Source organism: Musa acuminata, chromosome BXJ2-3 (assembly GCF_036884655.1).
Source record: "Musa acuminata AAA Group cultivar baxijiao chromosome BXJ2-3, Cavendish_Baxijiao_AAA, whole genome shotgun sequence".
In the NCBI taxonomy this organism is placed as follows: domain Eukaryota; kingdom Viridiplantae; phylum Streptophyta; class Magnoliopsida; order Zingiberales; family Musaceae; genus Musa; species Musa acuminata.
The window spans coordinates 7719023-7736837 of record NC_088340.1 but is presented as its reverse complement, the minus strand read 5'-3'; the positions used below and the strand labels follow the sequence as shown (position 1 = coordinate 7736837).

Genomic DNA, 17815 nt, shown 5'->3' with positions numbered 1-17815 from the left:
TTAATTATTTATTTTTCCAGTTAATATTAAATAAATAAATAAAAAAATAAAAACTTGTAAAGAAAGGAACAAATTTGATTTCTTTAATTAATAAATTGCTGAATAAGAAAAGTAGAGGATTATTTTTTTTATGAATATATTAGTTTACATTTAGATTATAAATGATTATTTTATTTTATCTAATTATTTATTTATTTTGCTTTGCTTAAAACGTTGCGTGCAAACCGGAAACGGACACATGCTTTTCTTTTACGAAAATGCCACTGTGGAGTAATGAGTCCCTTTTGGAACAAAAATATTTGCCTCACTTTTTTTTTCCGAATTTATTATCTATTGTAAATTTTAAGCGAAATGTAGAAAAAAATAGAAACCTATATATATATATATATATATATATATATATATATAATATTAAGGTTTCTGCAGGTACGACAATATTATGCAATTTTGTCTGAAATAATAAAATGATTACGTAATGTTTTACAGACATACATCATTTCGGATATGTGTGCGTATGGTGGGGTCCATATGGGGGAGACGAAGGCTGCACCAACGTGGGAACGTGCAGCTTTTGGTTGGAGGTTGGACCCGAAAGGGGTGACCCCGCGTCACACCCTGCGGCTTTATGGGGTGCGGGCGGGACCCGCCACCTCAACCCCACCTAGAGAGAGATGGGGGTAGTTCGGTCATTGGGACGTGGGCGTCAGGGCCAACTCGGTTCCCCGTGCCGCCACGCGTGGGGCGTCGCGGCGCGCTGCCGTCGCTCTCGGACTCCGTTCTCCTTCCCCGATCTCTCTCTCTCTCTCGCTCCTCTGGACCCTTCTCTTATCCGTCGTCTTCTCCGTCTCTCATGGAAATCAGTCAACAAGGAAAGCTTCCTCTCGGAACTCGCGCTCACCTGCTCCGCCTGGTGAATTCCGAGATGGACCCAATTGGTGGAAATCGCCGAAAGGTCAACTCGTCCGCCACCGCCTGGAGTGCGGCGCCAACACGGAAAATGGGGAGCAGAGACTCAGCCGAGTTGTTGCACCGACCGCTGTGGGAGTGGACTCACTCCATGTCAATCCAAGAAAGCAGGCTTCGATGTCGAAAAGGGGAAGACTAGCATGTGAGGGAAAGCTTCACCTTTTCCCTCGAGCGTTCAACATCTATTAGACCAAAAAAACACTTGTTCCATCTTATCATACTTTGAGATACGTGAAAGTACCTGATTGATTGACTTTGGTCAAGATGCGTGCATGATCATCCGATCATATCTTAATTGCTTACGGTGGAATGGATTAGTAGAAATGATCGACATGCTGTATAATTTTATCCATGTCATCACACTCGACGTCAAAGTGACGTGCCCAACACCTAATAAAAAAAAATATTATTATTATTATGAGACCAGACGATGAATCATGACACCGTGAAATGTGGAAATCAGCATCCATCTTCTTCAAACCAGTAAATTAATGCCACCTGTAAACGTCCCTTTCCGAGACGACGACGACTGAGATGCATTATGATCCGAGCTGTACAGTGTTCTTTTTCGTCCAAGTGGCATCATCATCACCATCGTGCGTCGGCAATAATTACTACCCCGGTAAACTTATTCGACTTGGCGGGACCGGCGCCGCTGCTTGTGGGTCAACGGGCCAGAGATCGCGTCCCATTGGAGGGGCACGCGCCGGGCCCGCACGCCTGTAAACTTACTAACGGTTCCTACGAGCCCCAATACGAGAGGTGGGGTCCATTGTAATTTGTACTCATGAACTAAAATCTTATGCTCATTCCTGAGAGGAATGGGTGGGGTTGGGTAAACCAGTCTGTCTCCGATCTTTTTTTTTATCGTTAATTATTATTATTATTATTATTTGGAGTGTACTTTTCTGTATTAAACTTCTTGAAACCACCAAACCAATAAAAAATAGCTAATTATCTTTTATTTAATATAAAGTCCTACCAAAATTTCATAAATGAGCCAAATATCTTTGGACAGTAGTATAGAAAAAAAAAAATATTGCTTGTGCAATTAAGCAAATATTCATGAAGTCCATTATGGAGAAAGAATTTAAGAAGAGGATTGATTATAAATTCATCTATGATATTTTAGTATGATGTAAACTATCAAATAGAAGCTATTATAACTTATGAGATACCAACCCAAATATACTCTTTAACTTATTCAACTTTTACTATCTCTTAAAGAAATATGAGAATTAAACATTAGGAGAAGAGGTAAATATAAAATTAAAATCATGATATTGTTAGAAAATAACCAAATATTTTTATTATAATTTATAGTAAAATTATAAGGGTAATTAATATACCCACAAGTTTCAAATTTATTATCATTTAAATTTGAATCACTTGAAAGAAGTTGAGGAAATAACCTAATACATTTAAAGTTTATTATCATTTAATAATAAAATAATCATTTGTTGTCATTGTTATCATCATCATTATCATTGTGATTATTTTTATCATTTTGATGGATCTGACAACCTGACTATACTTTTTCATCATTTTCTCTTTCTCTCCTTGTAAGATTAATATTTTATTTATTATTATTTTATCTAAAAAATCTTGAGAATTAAATATTAGGATAAAAGTAAACATAAAATAATTTGAATTCATAATATTGTTTGGAAATAAACCAATACATTTAAAGTTTAATATTATTTAATAATAAAATAATAAGAATAAGATGCTCACAAATTTCATAATGCTCCACATTATGGTTGAAGTACATAATTACAAGTCTTCAATTTCATAAGAAAGTTTGCATAATTCATATTGTTTTTGTGCTCAAATCTCTCAAATTGACACAAAGATTATGAATTGTGCTAAATGATTTCTTTAACAAACTTCTCCTATTTTAGATATCTCTTTTTTTTCCCTTTATGATAATATCATAGAGCTAATAGATTCCTCTCTTTTAAATATCTCTTCTTTTTTCTTTATGATAATGGAGCTAACAACCCCATCCACATAATATCTTAGTTTGAACATTTGTCCAAAATCAACGATTTCATTTTTAATGGTCCAAACTCATCATGCACATATTACTAATGTCAATTATTTGAGTACGCCCATGCCTATTATCATTATTATCATTATTATTATTATTGTCATTGTCATGGTCTTTGTCACAATGGATTCAACAACTCTACATTATTAATGTCAATTATCTTAGTACGTCTATGTCTATTATCATTATTATCATTATTATTATTGTCATTGCTATTGGGTGGATTCAACAACTCTATCATACTTTTTCATCATTTTGTTTTCTTTTCTTACATCACTAATATTTTTTGTTATTTTATTCAACTAATCCTCTATCTTCAAGAAACTCAAGAAATAAGCATTAGGAAAAGAGGTGAATATAAAATAATTTGAACTCCTGATATTGTTAGAAAATAACCCAATACATTTAAATTTTATTATCATTTAATAATAAATGATAAGAGTAAGTTGCACACAAGTTTCATCATACTTTAGACTTTGAATCAGTTGAGAGAAGCTAATATCAAGCAAGTACATAAGCTCTTACAACAGATAATTATTAAGCTAGCCCACAAGTCCTCAATTACATCAAATACAAGGATTATGACTTGTGCTTGGGGATTCCTTTGATGGATTCTACCTTTGTAGATATCAACTTTATGTCTTAATGATAATGGGACAGAAAACTACCATCCACATGTAATTATGTTGGAACTTTTGTTCAAAATCAACTTCAAGTCTAAATCTAATGGTCCAAACACACCCTAAACACACTACTAATGTCAACTGTCTTAGTTAGTGCTCATGTGTGTTGTCATTTTTATTATCACCATCATTTTCATTGTCATCTCCATGATGGTAATGGTGGATCTGACAATCTGACCATACTTTTTCCATCATTTTATCTTTTTTTCTTGGATCACTAATTTTTTTATATTATTTTATCTATTTATTACTCTATCTTAAAGAAACCCAAGAATTAAATATTAAGAATAGAGGTAAATATAAAATAATTTGAACTCATGATATTATTAGGAAATAACTCAATACATTTAAAGTTTATTATCATTTAATAATAAAATGATAAGGGTAAGATACTCACAAGTTTCATATTCCATACTAAAGCTATGGTATTCTTCTATTTTGAATCACTTGAGAGAAGCTAACATCAAGCAAGTACATAAGCTCTTATAACAAGCAATTATTTAAGCTACCTCTTTAATTGCATAGGAAAATTTATATAACTCAAATTGTTTTTGTGCTTGGGCAAATCTCCTAAATTTGGTACAAGGATTATGACTTATGCTTGGGTGCTCTTTTGATAGATTTCTCCCTGATGACTCCCATCCACATTATATCTTTGTCGGAACCTTTATGGAAAATCAATTTCAAGTCCAAATCTAATGATCTAAACTCACCATTCACACTCTACTAATGTCAACTATCTTACTAATGCATATTGTCATCCAGTCGGAACCTTTGTGGAAAATTAATTTCAAGTCCTAATCTAATGGTCTAAACTCATCATTCACACTCTACTAATGTCAACTATCTTACTAATGCATATTGTCATCCACATTATATCTTTGTCGGAACCTTTATGGAAAATAAATTTCAAGTCCAAATCTAATGATCTAAACTCATCATTCACACTCCACTCTACTAATGTCAACTATCTTAGTACTCATGCATATTGTCATCCACATTATATCTTTTTTGTCGGAACCTTTGTGGAAAATCAATTTCAAGTCCTAATCTAATGGTCTAAACTCATCATTCACACTCTACTAATGTCAACTATCTTACAACTCATGCATATTGTCATTGTTATCGTCATTATCATTTTAGTTGCCAACATTATTATCTTCATGATGGTTGATCTAACAATTCGATCATACCCTTTCATCATTTTTTCTCTCGAGCTCTTATAACAAGCAATTATTAATCTACCCAAGTCTTTAATTGTATAGGAAAGTTTGTATAACTCACATTATTTTTCTTCTCATATTAAGCAAATCTCTCAAATTTGGCATAGGAATTATGACTTGTGTTTGGGGACCTCTTTGATAGGTTCCCCCATTTTAGAGATCTGTTTTCGTCTCTGTATTGCATCTTTGTTGGAACGTTTCTCCAAAATCAACTTCAGACATATTTTTAATGGACCAAACTCTATCACTAATATCAACTCTTAGTGTTCATGCCTACTGTCATTGTTATCGTATCATCGTCATTATCATTATCATTATCTTAATATTAATGATCGCAGGACTGATAATCCGATCATACTTTTCTTTTCTTTTTTCTTTGGCTCTTTACATCATTAGTATTATTTTATTAATTTATTTAAGTGTTGATCTGTCTTAAAGAAACCTAAGAATTAAACATTAGGAAGAAAAAGTAAATATAAAATAATTTGAACTCATAATATTATTAGAAAATAACCTAATACACCTAAAGGTTATTATCATTTACTAATAAAATGAGAAGGGTAAGATGCCCACAAGTTTTATCATACTCTAGACTAAAACTATGGTCTTGTATTTTGAATCATCTAAGAGAAGCTAACATCAAGGAAGTATACATAAGCTCTCATAATAAGTAATTATTGAGCTACCCCACAAGTCTTCAATTATATAGAAAAGTTTGTATAACTCGTTTCGTTTTTTATCTCATATTAGGCAAATCTCTCAAATTTAACACAAGAATTATGACAAGTACTTTTGGATTTTTTTTTGACAAAATTTCCTATCTCCATTTGTATATTCGATAAAGAGCTAACAACCCTTTTCAAGAATTTTTTTGTTGAATATTAAATTTTGATGATAAAATTAATTAATAAATTTATTAAATTAATATGCTCTTGAAATAAATGATATAGAAAATACTTCGATTACTGGCTTAGATCGTCGAAGAGTGAACCATTGAGGAGGGTCGAACATTTCAAGAGTTAGATGTTGAGCTGAATGATGGGTTAACATATCGAAAATCAAACTTTGTGCTACGGGTATCGTGCCAAAATAACAAATATTATGTTATAAGATTAAATATCAGGTAAAGTTAATATGTCGACAATTGAACTTTGCATATTAAAGGAAGATCGATGGTAGATGTTGATGGCCTCGATGGAAGAGGAATTGGCGGAGTAGATATAGGTCACGATGATCGAACCACTATAAAATCTGGTTTGCCTTTTCTTTTGTGCAATTTATTTTACTGCAAACCTCCTTACTTGCTTACTGCTTTCAACATGTTTACGAATACGCTTTCAAGTTGAATAAGTTTCCGAAATCGATTTTATCGTACGAAACGAAAGAAATTTTCAGAACATTCTAATTTATAGGGGGTGAGAAATCTTGTGTAAAAGGATAATATGAAAATTATCTCTTTACCTTGAAAAAGGAGAAAGTTATAAAAAAGACATATAAATCTATTGTCATATAAATGGTAGATACTAAGTTACTCGTAAAAGTACAAGTAGAATAAAAGAATCCAAAATTATGTTATATAAATCTATTGGTGACATGTACACCCGTTTATAGATGTTTCAATGAATTAAAAGTTCTTGGTAAAAATTATACTAATCTTGAATTGGTATGCAAGATCTTAAAATCTTTTTCAAAAAACTAATACTGAGGATCCTTGATGATTTATAAAATGACATGCAAAGTGATGACGATAAAGACGTAATATTTCTTACCAAAATATTCAAAAAGTTTATGACAAGACAAATTTAACAAGTGAAGATAAAAATAAAAATGAGCTCAAAAAAGATGTAGTTATTATATGCTATGAGCATAAAAATTTGAGATATTTTAAAATTGAGTGTCCACAATTCAAAATGAAGTTATCAACAAGAAGAAAACATTTAAAGCAATATGGAATGAATAAGTGAGTCGAAAATGGAAGAACAAATCAATAAAAAAAATGATAAATTATGTTTTAATAACTATGAACAACGAGGTATTTGACTCAATTGAAACTTGTTTATCACATGATGAATTACTTAAAGCATTTCATAATTATAAATTTTAAAAAAATAAAAAATATAGTTTACTAGAAAAAGATCATGTCTCACACATTAATAAATTTGATATATTAAAATATAAGTATGACAACTATATGTCTACATTTTATACATTTTTTATTAAATGTGAAGGTTTAAAATCATCTAATTTTAAACTTAAAAATGAGTTATTTAAAAAATTATTAGAATTATATGCTTTGTAAAATACAAATAATGACTTACTTATCGTAAATGAATAACTAAAACATTACTTAGAAGAATCTATTAATAATAATGATGTAATAAAATCACTTAAAAACATATATATTATTACGATAAATATTAAAAATTTAAAATAAAAATAAGTCAAGATTGTGTATCAAGAAAGAAAGCAATGACTTACTACTCGTCAAAAATAGTAACAAATCATCAAAAACCAATTAAGTAATTAATTTTATTATTATATTTATACATGCTCTCTTAAGAAATATATTTATCTTAAATATATTTAGATTCTTAAAAGAAATCATAAATGATTTAAAGTTAAAAAACAAATCAACGACCCAAAGTCAGTGGCGCAGCATGATTAGAGGGAATCTGTCGGTGAACCAAGAATTCCCACGGTAGAAAGAACAACTACATTTTCAAGTACCGCGAGTTCTCGCATTATATAATAGTCAGTATAATTCCTGTCGCATTAAGAGCTCATTTATTGAAATATACGCAATGCCATCACAACCTTCACTGCAATTAACAACTGTTGTCATGCCACGACTCCCAGAAAATATGTTCTACTTCTGGATACAAGCAAAAAAGACTCGAAAGCAATCCGCGACTGTGAAATGCCCCCTGAAATCACAACACTCAATTAACTACTAAAACAAAGGGGGAAAGAATTGTTCTATATCTAAGGAAGCAGGATGGCCGCATGCTCTCCGATTTCATCATGCTAGTCTTCTGATGGAGGGCAACTGTTTCTTCTGCTGCTGCAGCTGATGGATCTTGAAAGATATTTCTGTGCCAGAGAGAAGCATCCTTCCTTTTGTTTCTTGTATTCGTGGAACCGAAGCAAGAAGTAGGAGAGATAATCAAAGTCGATCGGTGATACCTTTGCCTGTAGAAATCTCGAAGAAAGTTAGAGAACTCCATGGTTGATGTCAACCTTAAAACCTGAGTGTTACCCTTGTTTAACATATAAACATTTGTACCTGTATAAAACCCCACAGAGCCCAGTAAATATGTGATGCTAGCCTGAACGTATTTGTTTCAACATAAAGGGCTTCAAGATCTTTGTCGGACACCTGTAAGCATCAGAGTATCGTGACGGTTGGAGATTCACCATATTTAGGCAAAGAAGGAAAAAAAAGATAACACAGATTTATGCACTCCTATGTCCATGAACATGACTAGAGAAGAAATTTTCACTGCACAATGAATCACTCTCTTTCTCAATCCTTAAAAACAGTCACTAACAATTGCGAAATCCTTAGTTCTCTAGTAATTATCTCTGTGGACTTTGGAATGCAGGATAAAATTATGAGAAGAGAAACAGTAATCTTTGAATGAATTATTTTTACATGGAACATGCATGTTAGTACCATATTTCATCCGGGGAATTTCTTTTTTGTATGCTGAGTTCTAAATTGATTCTTTATCAATCTTTATGTGATCAAAACAGTGTATACGTGATTGTATAATAGTACTAGTTATGTATCTATCATTTTCAACCTCGGCTGAACTGCTGAACCTTGAACCTCATTTGCCGGTTCAATCACCATTTGATTTCTTGTGACATAGCACCTCTTCCATTTCATAGTTAGGGGTGTAAGTTGGTTCAATGTTTGTGAACAGCTCAGACTAGACCTTGTTTTAGTCCAAACCCAACTTGTATGTATTATGTAAACGATTTAAGCTGAGCCCAAGGCCCCTTTTATTGTTCAACAGCTTTATGAGAAGATCCCAAATTAACCTACTTCGCTCAGGCTGAGATCCATAAGAGCTGGGATATATGTTTTTTAATGTGTATTAATTAATCTGATTTATCACAACGTTACCTTGGTCTAACAGCTTATGTAACAAAAAGGATTCGAAATCCTAACTCGTATTCCCACCTCACAACATCTCCTATTCTATTTCTTGAGGCATTGATGCCACCCTTACAGCTTGCATCTGAGCAGACACTCCCTCAATGGCCATGTCTGCACTGCCTCCTCTGCCATCCCTACCTCCAACTCCACCTAATTTGCCTGCCATTGGGCCCTTGTCTTCCACTGTGGATACCTCCACTGCATGACCAACCCATTGTCCAAGCTCAAATAAAACCAACTTAAAGTTGCCTGGATTCAGTCAACCCAAGCATGAGTTCTTGTCCAACTCAATCAAACAAAAGCAACTCCCTTCTTTGGTTGTGTAGGACTTAAACAAGGGCCTATTCATTCAAGTTTGCTCATTTACACCACTACTCATATTTAAGTTGTTCTTCAATTTTCAGTTGTTCCATGCTCCATATGACTTTATTCACCTTTTTTCATTTTATCTTTACTAATCACCATCACCTTTCTAGCTCAGAATAAATTTATTTTATCTTAACTACAGAAATTTGATCAAGGTCACAGCCTTCTTTTTTATCAATCTAAATCATTGCCTAAATCTAGGTCTTGCTAAATCTAGCAAAGACCATTGCAAAACAATACAACTGATCAAAAATTATTTTGATTTAAATTTCATTAAATGAATAAGCAAAATGACAACAAAACCTACAAGAACATCATTTTACACTTTGGAGACATGTGAAGGGAATTTAGCATACAGCATGAAGTCATACGAACAGAAACATACAGACATAAATTATGTTATACGAGATGAGACAAGTCAAAGCCAAAGCTTCTTATCATGTTCAATGTATTTCATAGTTTTTAGTAAAATGAAGCATGAAAATGTTATCCTTCTTAAAATAATATCTCCACTAACCATACAAACTTAATCATGAATTTTAATGATAACACAAATATGCTGCTGATAAATGCCAAATTATACGATCAAGTTTATATACCTCATGTGGTTTATCAGATTCTAAATAACTCCTGAAGAAATGATATTGTGCATCTTTATCTGGATATCTGTTACAATACATAACCAGCAAAGTCAACATTATTTCATATCAATATTAAGCAGAGAATTCAATTGAAGAATTAGGGAACGGCAACATACAAGCTGTAGTCACAGTCAAAGCCTGCATATTCATTAAAGTGGTTTGCAATGTCATAGCCTCTATAGCTGTATGATCCATACTCAAAATCAATGAAGTAGAGTCTCCCTAAAGTTGTGAGGCATTTGACACCAAAAAGGTAAATTAGTATCAAGATTCTAGAGAAACCAAAGGCATGTTGTGGGATGCCATAAAATTCACCTTCTTTGTCATTTAGCATCAGATTCCCAGAAAGCAAATCATTGTGGGCAAAGACAACAGGGGCATTAAGAAGATCAGTCAGATCCTGTTGGCAGATCTCAAGTGAAAAAGTTCTTATTATTATAACAAGATTCACGTCCTTAGAAACCAAAAAATGCTGGTAAAGCAGTCAGTTACTTGAGCAACTATCATAAATTTACTTCTCATAAAAGCTGTAGCTTTTTTGACCAGACTGTTTGTTCAAAAGTGTAGTTTCTTGAAATAAAAAGCAACCAACTAATCAGAGTACCTTCAGCTCATTAATTTCAGCCTGGATTTCTTGGAATGAGATTGATTCATATGTCGCTTGCTTTGCACTATCTTCAATCTTTAATGCCGCAGCTGCAAGCAATGTTCTTATTCAGGATCAGAAGGAAGTCAACATGATGATTCTAGAAAATTTGCATTACAATGCCAAAAATAATGTGGTGCCCAAGGAACAGTTTTCAATATCGATCAATATAAAGAGCAAGAGCAAAATCTGCCACCTTCGTCGAGAAACTTGAATATATCATTCCACAGTTGTGGTTCTTTAGAACCTGGTATTGCCACTTTATGGAATTGACGAAGTTGCCTAGCTATCTTGAAAGCTATTTTAGGATCGCTCATATCTGAAAACCAATAACTAAGTTTGTGTCAGCAAAAACATGATGCCAGAAATTTGAAGTATTCAAAAGAAGAAATAAAAAAAAGACATTTTCAGGACACAATTATACAAGTCTTTGAGCAGACGACAAAGCATGAAGCAAGGTGGGTATCTGGAGGAAAGGTAATGTCTAGAACATTAACATCATTACTACCACGGTTTATATCAGAAAATGTAAGACAGGTTGTGAGAGCAACAATAAGCAGGGTTAACTAACTAATAAAAGTTATAATGCTATAGCAAACAAACGAACAACTCAGCAAGTATCTAACTTTACAGATAAGACTCATTCTTTTCAATCTTAAGGAATACAAAAGAAGCTAAACAAGACTGCCATCACTTTTAGCCTACATCCTAGTTGTATCATGACTAAATTTAACATCTACTTTGTTCTTCTAGTATTCACAATCTCTTTCTCCCGTCGATTGCTTTTCTGTTATTACTCTGTTTGGTCAACTTTAGCAGGCCATGAATCACGGACATGCACATGTACATAAAATACATTAAAAAAAGGCAAAAAGTAGATTTATAATACATCTTGAGCTCCCCCACAAGTGTCAGGAACCATCCAGCAAATGTCAGTATCTGACAAAGACACCACGAGTGCTTGGTAGTGGGTAAGTCTAGCAAAAGCTTGCACAAACATGATCAAGAAGAAACATTGTTATTTGAAAGTAGTGGTTAAACAGTATGTTAACCAAAGAAGCTATCAGCTTCTTACTTATTGTGGTTTTATTGTTAGAAGAATGAACAAAGTATATGCTTACCTGATGGTGAAAGTGTACGAGCATCAATGAAAGATTGAACCATGCCATTCCCAAATATCCCTAGCAACTTTGCACCAAATCCTGCAGCCGATAGATGTGGTAGGGCCTAAACATGATGGTGGATAGAGGTGAGTACATGCAATCGGAATACGGTGCATAGCAAATATTTTTAAGCTAGAAAAACTTTGAAAAGTTCTTGACTTTGGTGTTTATAATGCAAATAATAACACGTAGGAACAGATTGTATCAAAAAAGTATCATTGAAAGTTCATTTTACAGGTGATCATTGTTCCCTCACTGGATATGGTTCAGCAAGAGAACAATATCACACTATTTTATTGAAAATAAACACTGAATTGCAATAACGATTCCCCTAAGATTGAAGGTTCTAGGTTCAAGTGCCAAAATAAATTCAACAATGGTGGACTAGTGATTTAGGAAAGAAAACATCAAAATGTGGCTCCAGCAAGATCAATAATTTTAATAAACATTGGACAGGAAGTAAATTATGAAGTTTCAATCCAAGTTTGACGGAAACAATCAAAATACATAGAAAACATGATAAGACTTCTTGAAATAAGACTCTAAGGGAGGAAAAAGAAATAGATACATACATACATATGAAAAAGTTGGTCTTAGTGGAAATAGTGCAACACAAATTCCATGCCAAAGTAGGGGTTTGAAATAGTTTTCCGTCAGTAATTGACATACTCAACTAAAACCTCATTAGTTGCGACATCCCGCCAAGCACAAATATGCAAAGTCTGATGTCCCTCCAGCATATAAAGACCTACTGTAACTTATACCATTTTCTATGTCTCCACTGACTCCAATAAGGGCTGTATATCCAGCATCAACTCCTGCAACATGAACATCCCATATTCTCCCACTTTGAAATTTCTCTTTTCTCCACTTGGAGCCTTGATACAGCTATTGCTTCCTTCCTCCCTCTCATCACCTAGGCATTATCAGTGGCCATGAAAAGTTTCATACTATATTAATTAACAAAATATTTGGAATGAAACAGCCACAGGATTAGATCACAAGCAGAGGAAACACTACATGGAGAGAAGGAAAAGAAGAGCATTAGATGCAAGAGCATGGTGAAGGAAGATCAAAGGATGGCAAGGTGCTGCAATGTGCTAGGAATGGCAATTGTGGTTTATATATGAAACGAGATCAACTAGTCTCGACAACAAGCATCATTTCATGACCAACAGAACATTCAGTTCGTGCCATTTTTGGTCCTACGAAGAACAGTTCCTGGTTTGATGGGTCACCAGTTCAATCATCAGTTTCAAAAAGTTTGCACCAGTTTTTTTTTTTTTGAATGAGCTTTTTTTCTTATATGGACCAAACCAACCATCAGTTAACATGGTCCAACCAAATGGTCAGAACCAGTTCTGTGAAATTGGTGTTAATTTGTAAACCATACATAACCATAATGCATGCACATGACATAATAAAAATAGAGAAGATGGCATAAGTATATTATCTGGAACAAAAGTCTGATCACTGACACATTTAACTTCGTCAAGAAAGGAATCACATTCACATGACAACAGATGTTAAATTTAGTATAAAATGAATCTTAGTTTACTTGCTATATTATACCTCTTTCAAGAGGTTTATGTTATGTTATCTTGCTTGATATTATTAAACTCAAGTTTTTGAACACAACCTGCAACTCTCTTTTGCGATCAATCACCAAATCTGTATTTGGGCCATACAATCTAACAGTCAGAGAATCACTGTTTCCACGGTCGTCTCTTACAGAGACCTTCAGCACTGCAAGAATTGCAAGTGTTATGGCATTAAATGATGAAATTTTGTTAATGAATCAAATCTTATAAGGTACACAGAGAATATCAGACAAATGTAAAGAAAAAAAAGCCTCATAGAAAGATTGGTTTTCAATGTTCTAATTTTATGTTGACATATGCAAGGCTTACACAAGGTTGAATGCAACAGTCTGTTCAACACTAGTTCACTATCAACTGACTGCAACCCAATGCAACAAACAATTGGGAAAAATGAGAAGATAACAAGAAAAGGTATAAAGTTTAACCAAAACTTACAAAGATTTGTGATACCACCGGAAACTGTCTCAATTGAGAAACAAGATTCATCAAGAGATGACCACCTCTTAAACAAATCCTTGCATAGATCTCTAAGAAATAAAAACATAACGAAATAAGAATGTCAGCATATCCTTTGAAAAAATTTCAGCCAAATGTGAAGGAAGGTGCTGTCATGGTACATCATAATAAAAGGAAGTCACATAATTAGCAAAATTTTGAAATTGTTCAGAAGTAAATATTTGGAATCAGAAACATAAGTATTACCAAAAAGTTGCACAGGTTCTTTTTCTGTAAATCAAGCAATTCTCTATGGAAACAATTCTAACACTCAAAAGATTTACATAACAAAAACATAGGACAAATATTTAAGAAAAATAGGTTCATGATCAATAGACTAAGTTCTTGTTATTGGAGAACAATATCCATAAGAAAAAATAGATCAGTAGTTCACATTACTATTTAAGAAAATTTGGCAATCTAATGATTCTAAATTAAAACAAAAAGTTCTCTTCATGGTGTCACGGACAAAACTATAAACAAAGTGTTTGATGTAATGCTTATGTATGTTCGTATCTTTCGGTTTTGTTCATGCTTTGCCCAACATGTAAAGGGCTGATAATAGACTTAGCAGCCCCATTTTCTTTGGTTTTGGTGGTCGTCTTAGGCTTGTAAATAAAGGTTGTGTCATATGGGCACTTATGGGGATTTCGGTCTATAGTAGACCATTTTGGACCCTTTATTGTACGACCGTTCAGAACTTGTGAAGTATGTTTGTAATTTGCATTGGCTATGAAGTGTTTGCTGAAATGATTGCTTGTGGATCCCAAGTGAAACGTTTTCTCTAACCCGTTTTCTCTTTTGTAAATCCTAAGGGACCATAGGAAGTTTCGAGGAGATTAACATTTGCAGATGGACATGTAAGGGTGCTGCACGACTTAGGCAAAACCAACTAAATACGTGACAACGAGGGAAAATGAGAGATATAATATCAGAATATGATTAAAAAAAAAAAACCACATAAAGAAAAACAAAACTTAGACAAATGAAGCAACTGGGAGACCAAAGCCAGTCATATCAACTATTTTTTATACAGCCACATTTTCATATCCTTTGACTAATGCATATAGGTCAAGAGGAGAGTGGCGTACAAGAAGCATTAAATGAGTGATATAAAGGCCCAGAGCTCATAACAAAAAGACCTGAAGGTTCAAGATTAGCATGTTTCAACTGCAGAATTTTTCTTTTTGGCTTAAGATAATGGTCTATGTATATATTTCTCTTCAATATCTTTTTGAGGTAATATAGCATCAGATCATTTTCCCGTCAGTCAGAAACACAGTAACATAGTTCTTCCAGACTTTTTTCTCCGCCTCTGCACTAATAGATCACTGCGTTAGGGTTTTTAGATCAGTACCTAAATAAGAATCATACTCTCCTGCTTCACGCTTTCTATTTTTAGTGTCACAACATTTTTCTATTTATTCAACAATATGTACTACGAACAACATTGTTGGGCTTCAGTCTGTCCAAATTAACCTTATCTAGAGAAAAAGGGGAATCTTTTCAATACAGATCCATCAATTCATTTATGTGATTTCCAACATTGAAATTAGACATATGGCAACATGGTGACATCCGCAAGCAGCTAACTCTCTAGCTGACCAAGCTCAGCCGGTCAGAAGCTCGAACAAACTGCCAGAAACGTTCAATACTTCCAACATACGGCCAATGCACCAGGCTCCTGCCAATGCCGATCTCGGGTACACAGTCATACTTCTGCAAGCAGATGGGCCGTTTCCCTGTTTACCTAAGTCTCAAAGGAGCCACGTCATTCGCATGAATTCACCAATGCCCAAAGCCACACACGAGAAATAGCAAGCATGAACAAAGCAAATTCTCTAAAATGCCAGCAAGGGGGGTAAAATTCAAAGAAAACGTAAAAAATCAAGAAGATGGGAGGAGAGCTGACACGATGCGGGGCTTCATCTGGTCGAGAGGGAGGGAGATGTCGATCGACATGGAGGAGGAAGGGATCGACGGGGCCGCCCCCTCTGCTTTCTTCTCGGCTGCTCTCTCGTCTTTCATTCCGGTAAGCGCGTCGTAGTTCTTGACCTCCTCTCCCATTTCGTCCTCTCCCTTTCTATTTGTAGCTCTCTCTATCGATCTACGTCGGGTGTTGTGCAGGCGGAGGAATTAAGAGGCAGAGAAGAAAGAGGCGGAGAGGACAGGGCGAAGAAAGAAAATGTGAGATTGGAAGGTCCGATCAAAACGGAGGCTTCAAAATTAGGGCTCATTGAATGAGTAGGAACTCAATATAATCGCACTTCGGGTCGAACACCTGCAACGGAGAAACCATGGCCAGTGACGACCGCATGCGTCCACGTGTACCGAGGATAACCGTGTCTCAAACGATCCTCACCGTCCACGTGTACCTAGAGACCGTGCTGTGTGCGCGTCCCGCGGGCTCCCGATCCGAACCAGGAGAAAAGATTTGATCACAAAACAGCGATCGGAGTCGAACGTGACATCGGACGATAGAAGCCGTCCACGTGTATACGATGAAACCGTAGTGTGAGTATCTACCGCGGCATCTCCCGCTCTCGATTCGATTCTCCCGGCATCTTCCACCCCGATCCCTCTCCCATCCTACGGCCCAGAATTCATCTCCACTGCCCTTTATATATGTATATATTTCCACACTCCTTTTCCTAACCCACCACCGTCGCTCACTCACCAACTACTGCGCTTCCTCTTCTTTCCGTGATGGACCTGCTCGAGGTGCCACTCGACGCCATCGCCTTCCGCCTCTACTCCCTCCCCGCGGCCGCGGCGGCAGCCAGATCGGACTGGGCCTGCCTGGTCCTCCTCGCCGCCGCCGCCGCCGCCGCCCTCGGCCTCTGGGGCATCAGGATTGTCGGCTCCAAACCCGACCCCCCGACCCCCACCTCTCCTCCTCCCTCTCCCCTGCCCAGCCTGCCCGTCTGCCCGCCCGAGTCGCAAACACCGGTGGGGAAAGAGGCCGCTGCCGCTGCGTGGAGGGCGAGCTGTCACGTGGAGGAGGCCAGCACCCCCAAGTCTCGGTTCATGGCGTACTACGCCGCCTCGACCGACAGTCTGTACGAGGACTGCGCCCGTGGCGACGGCTTGGGGGAGGGAGAGGAGGAGGACGTTGACAGCGTCAGCGACGTCGATCGACGAGTGACGGCGCCTTGGAGCGGCGGTGGCTGCGGCTTGGAGTGGGCGGTCGTCCAAAGGAGGGGGGACTTGGGGTGGTACCGGTACCAGGACATGACGGCGCTCGACGGCAGCGTGGTCAAGCTGTGGGACGGACGCGACGGCGGGTTGACGGCGACGGCCGGGAGGCGTTTGCGCCGGAGGCCGTAGGGGGGGTAAAACGGGAATTAAGAAAGAAATTCTTAAAATGTATAAAATTATCTACAAATGAAGTTACATTTTTGCCCTCTACTGCCGCAATGAAGCTCCCCTTAATTCGAGGGTAGAAATGGAATTCGAAGTAATAAATGCTGTGCTTCGAAACATTAAAGATTTGGGCAAGTAAAAAAAGGCTCGTCTTTTGTTTGGTTGGTGATGTCAAATGTGTCATCAAAGTCGCATCTAAATTTCACATTGATCAACAACTTTTGGTGGCTAATAATTGAATCATGTCACCAACCCCACAAGGCATGATTTTAATGCCAAGGATATGCTTTTGTCGAATTCAACAAATCAAAATTGGTGTTTTTTGTGTTCATTCGTGTACTAAATCTAAGTTTTTGTTTCTCAATGCTTGCTAATAGTTGAAGGTTCATAAGTTCCCATCAAAATCCACTTGAGAAAAAGCAATTAATGGCGTGTGCAGCAAGTAATTATTTGGGC

The 17815-nt window shown here is 35.9% G+C and overlaps 2 protein-coding genes across 3 annotated transcripts; one reads left to right on the top strand and one right to left on the bottom strand.

The window, feature by feature from the left end:
* Positions 1–7683: 7683 nt before the first annotated feature.
* On the bottom strand, positions 7684–16262 carry LOC103977815 (probable ethanolamine kinase). Of its 2 annotated transcripts, none has more exons than XM_009393444.3 (11): positions 15909–16262; positions 13937–14028; positions 13540–13646; positions 11859–11964; positions 10934–11056; positions 10696–10787; positions 10407–10503; positions 10208–10313; positions 10050–10116; positions 8206–8298; positions 7684–8111 (listed from the first exon to the last, which is right to left on the bottom strand). In XM_009393444.3, exons 1-11 carry the CDS (start codon positions 16061–16063, stop codon positions 7947–7949), a joined length of 1203 nt encoding a protein of 400 aa, XP_009391719.2. In that variant the 5' UTR covers positions 16064–16262; the 3' UTR covers positions 7684–7946. The 2 variants fall into 2 exon arrangements, with proteins under 2 accessions (XP_009391719.2, XP_009391720.2); XM_009393445.3 differs by having other exon boundaries at positions 10407–10491; positions 15909–16258.
* Positions 16263–16664: 402 nt separating this feature from the next.
* Positions 16665–17423, top strand: LOC135606444 (uncharacterized). Its single transcript, XM_065097475.1, has one exon. The coding sequence runs from the start codon at positions 16703–16705 to the stop codon at positions 17321–17323; it is 621 nt and encodes a 206-aa protein (XP_064953547.1). The 5' UTR covers positions 16665–16702; the 3' UTR covers positions 17324–17423.
* Positions 17424–17815: the final 392 nt, after the last annotated feature.

Coding starts and splice junctions, on each gene's coding strand:
- LOC103977815 (XM_009393444.3), bottom strand. CDS start 16,063: ATGGGAGAGGAGGTCAAGAACTACGACGCGCTTACCGGAATGAAAGAC. Junction 11,965..13,539: donor ATCGCAAAAGAGAGTTGCAG/GTTGTGTTCAAA, acceptor CATCATGTTTAG/GCCCTACCACATCTATCGGC. Junction 10,504..10,695: donor CTGAAATTAATGAGCTGAAG/GTACTCTGATTA, acceptor TTTTCACTTGAG/ATCTGCCAACAGGATCTGAC.
- LOC135606444 (XM_065097475.1), top strand. CDS start 16,703: ATGGACCTGCTCGAGGTGCCACTCGACGCCATCGCCTTCCGCCTCTAC.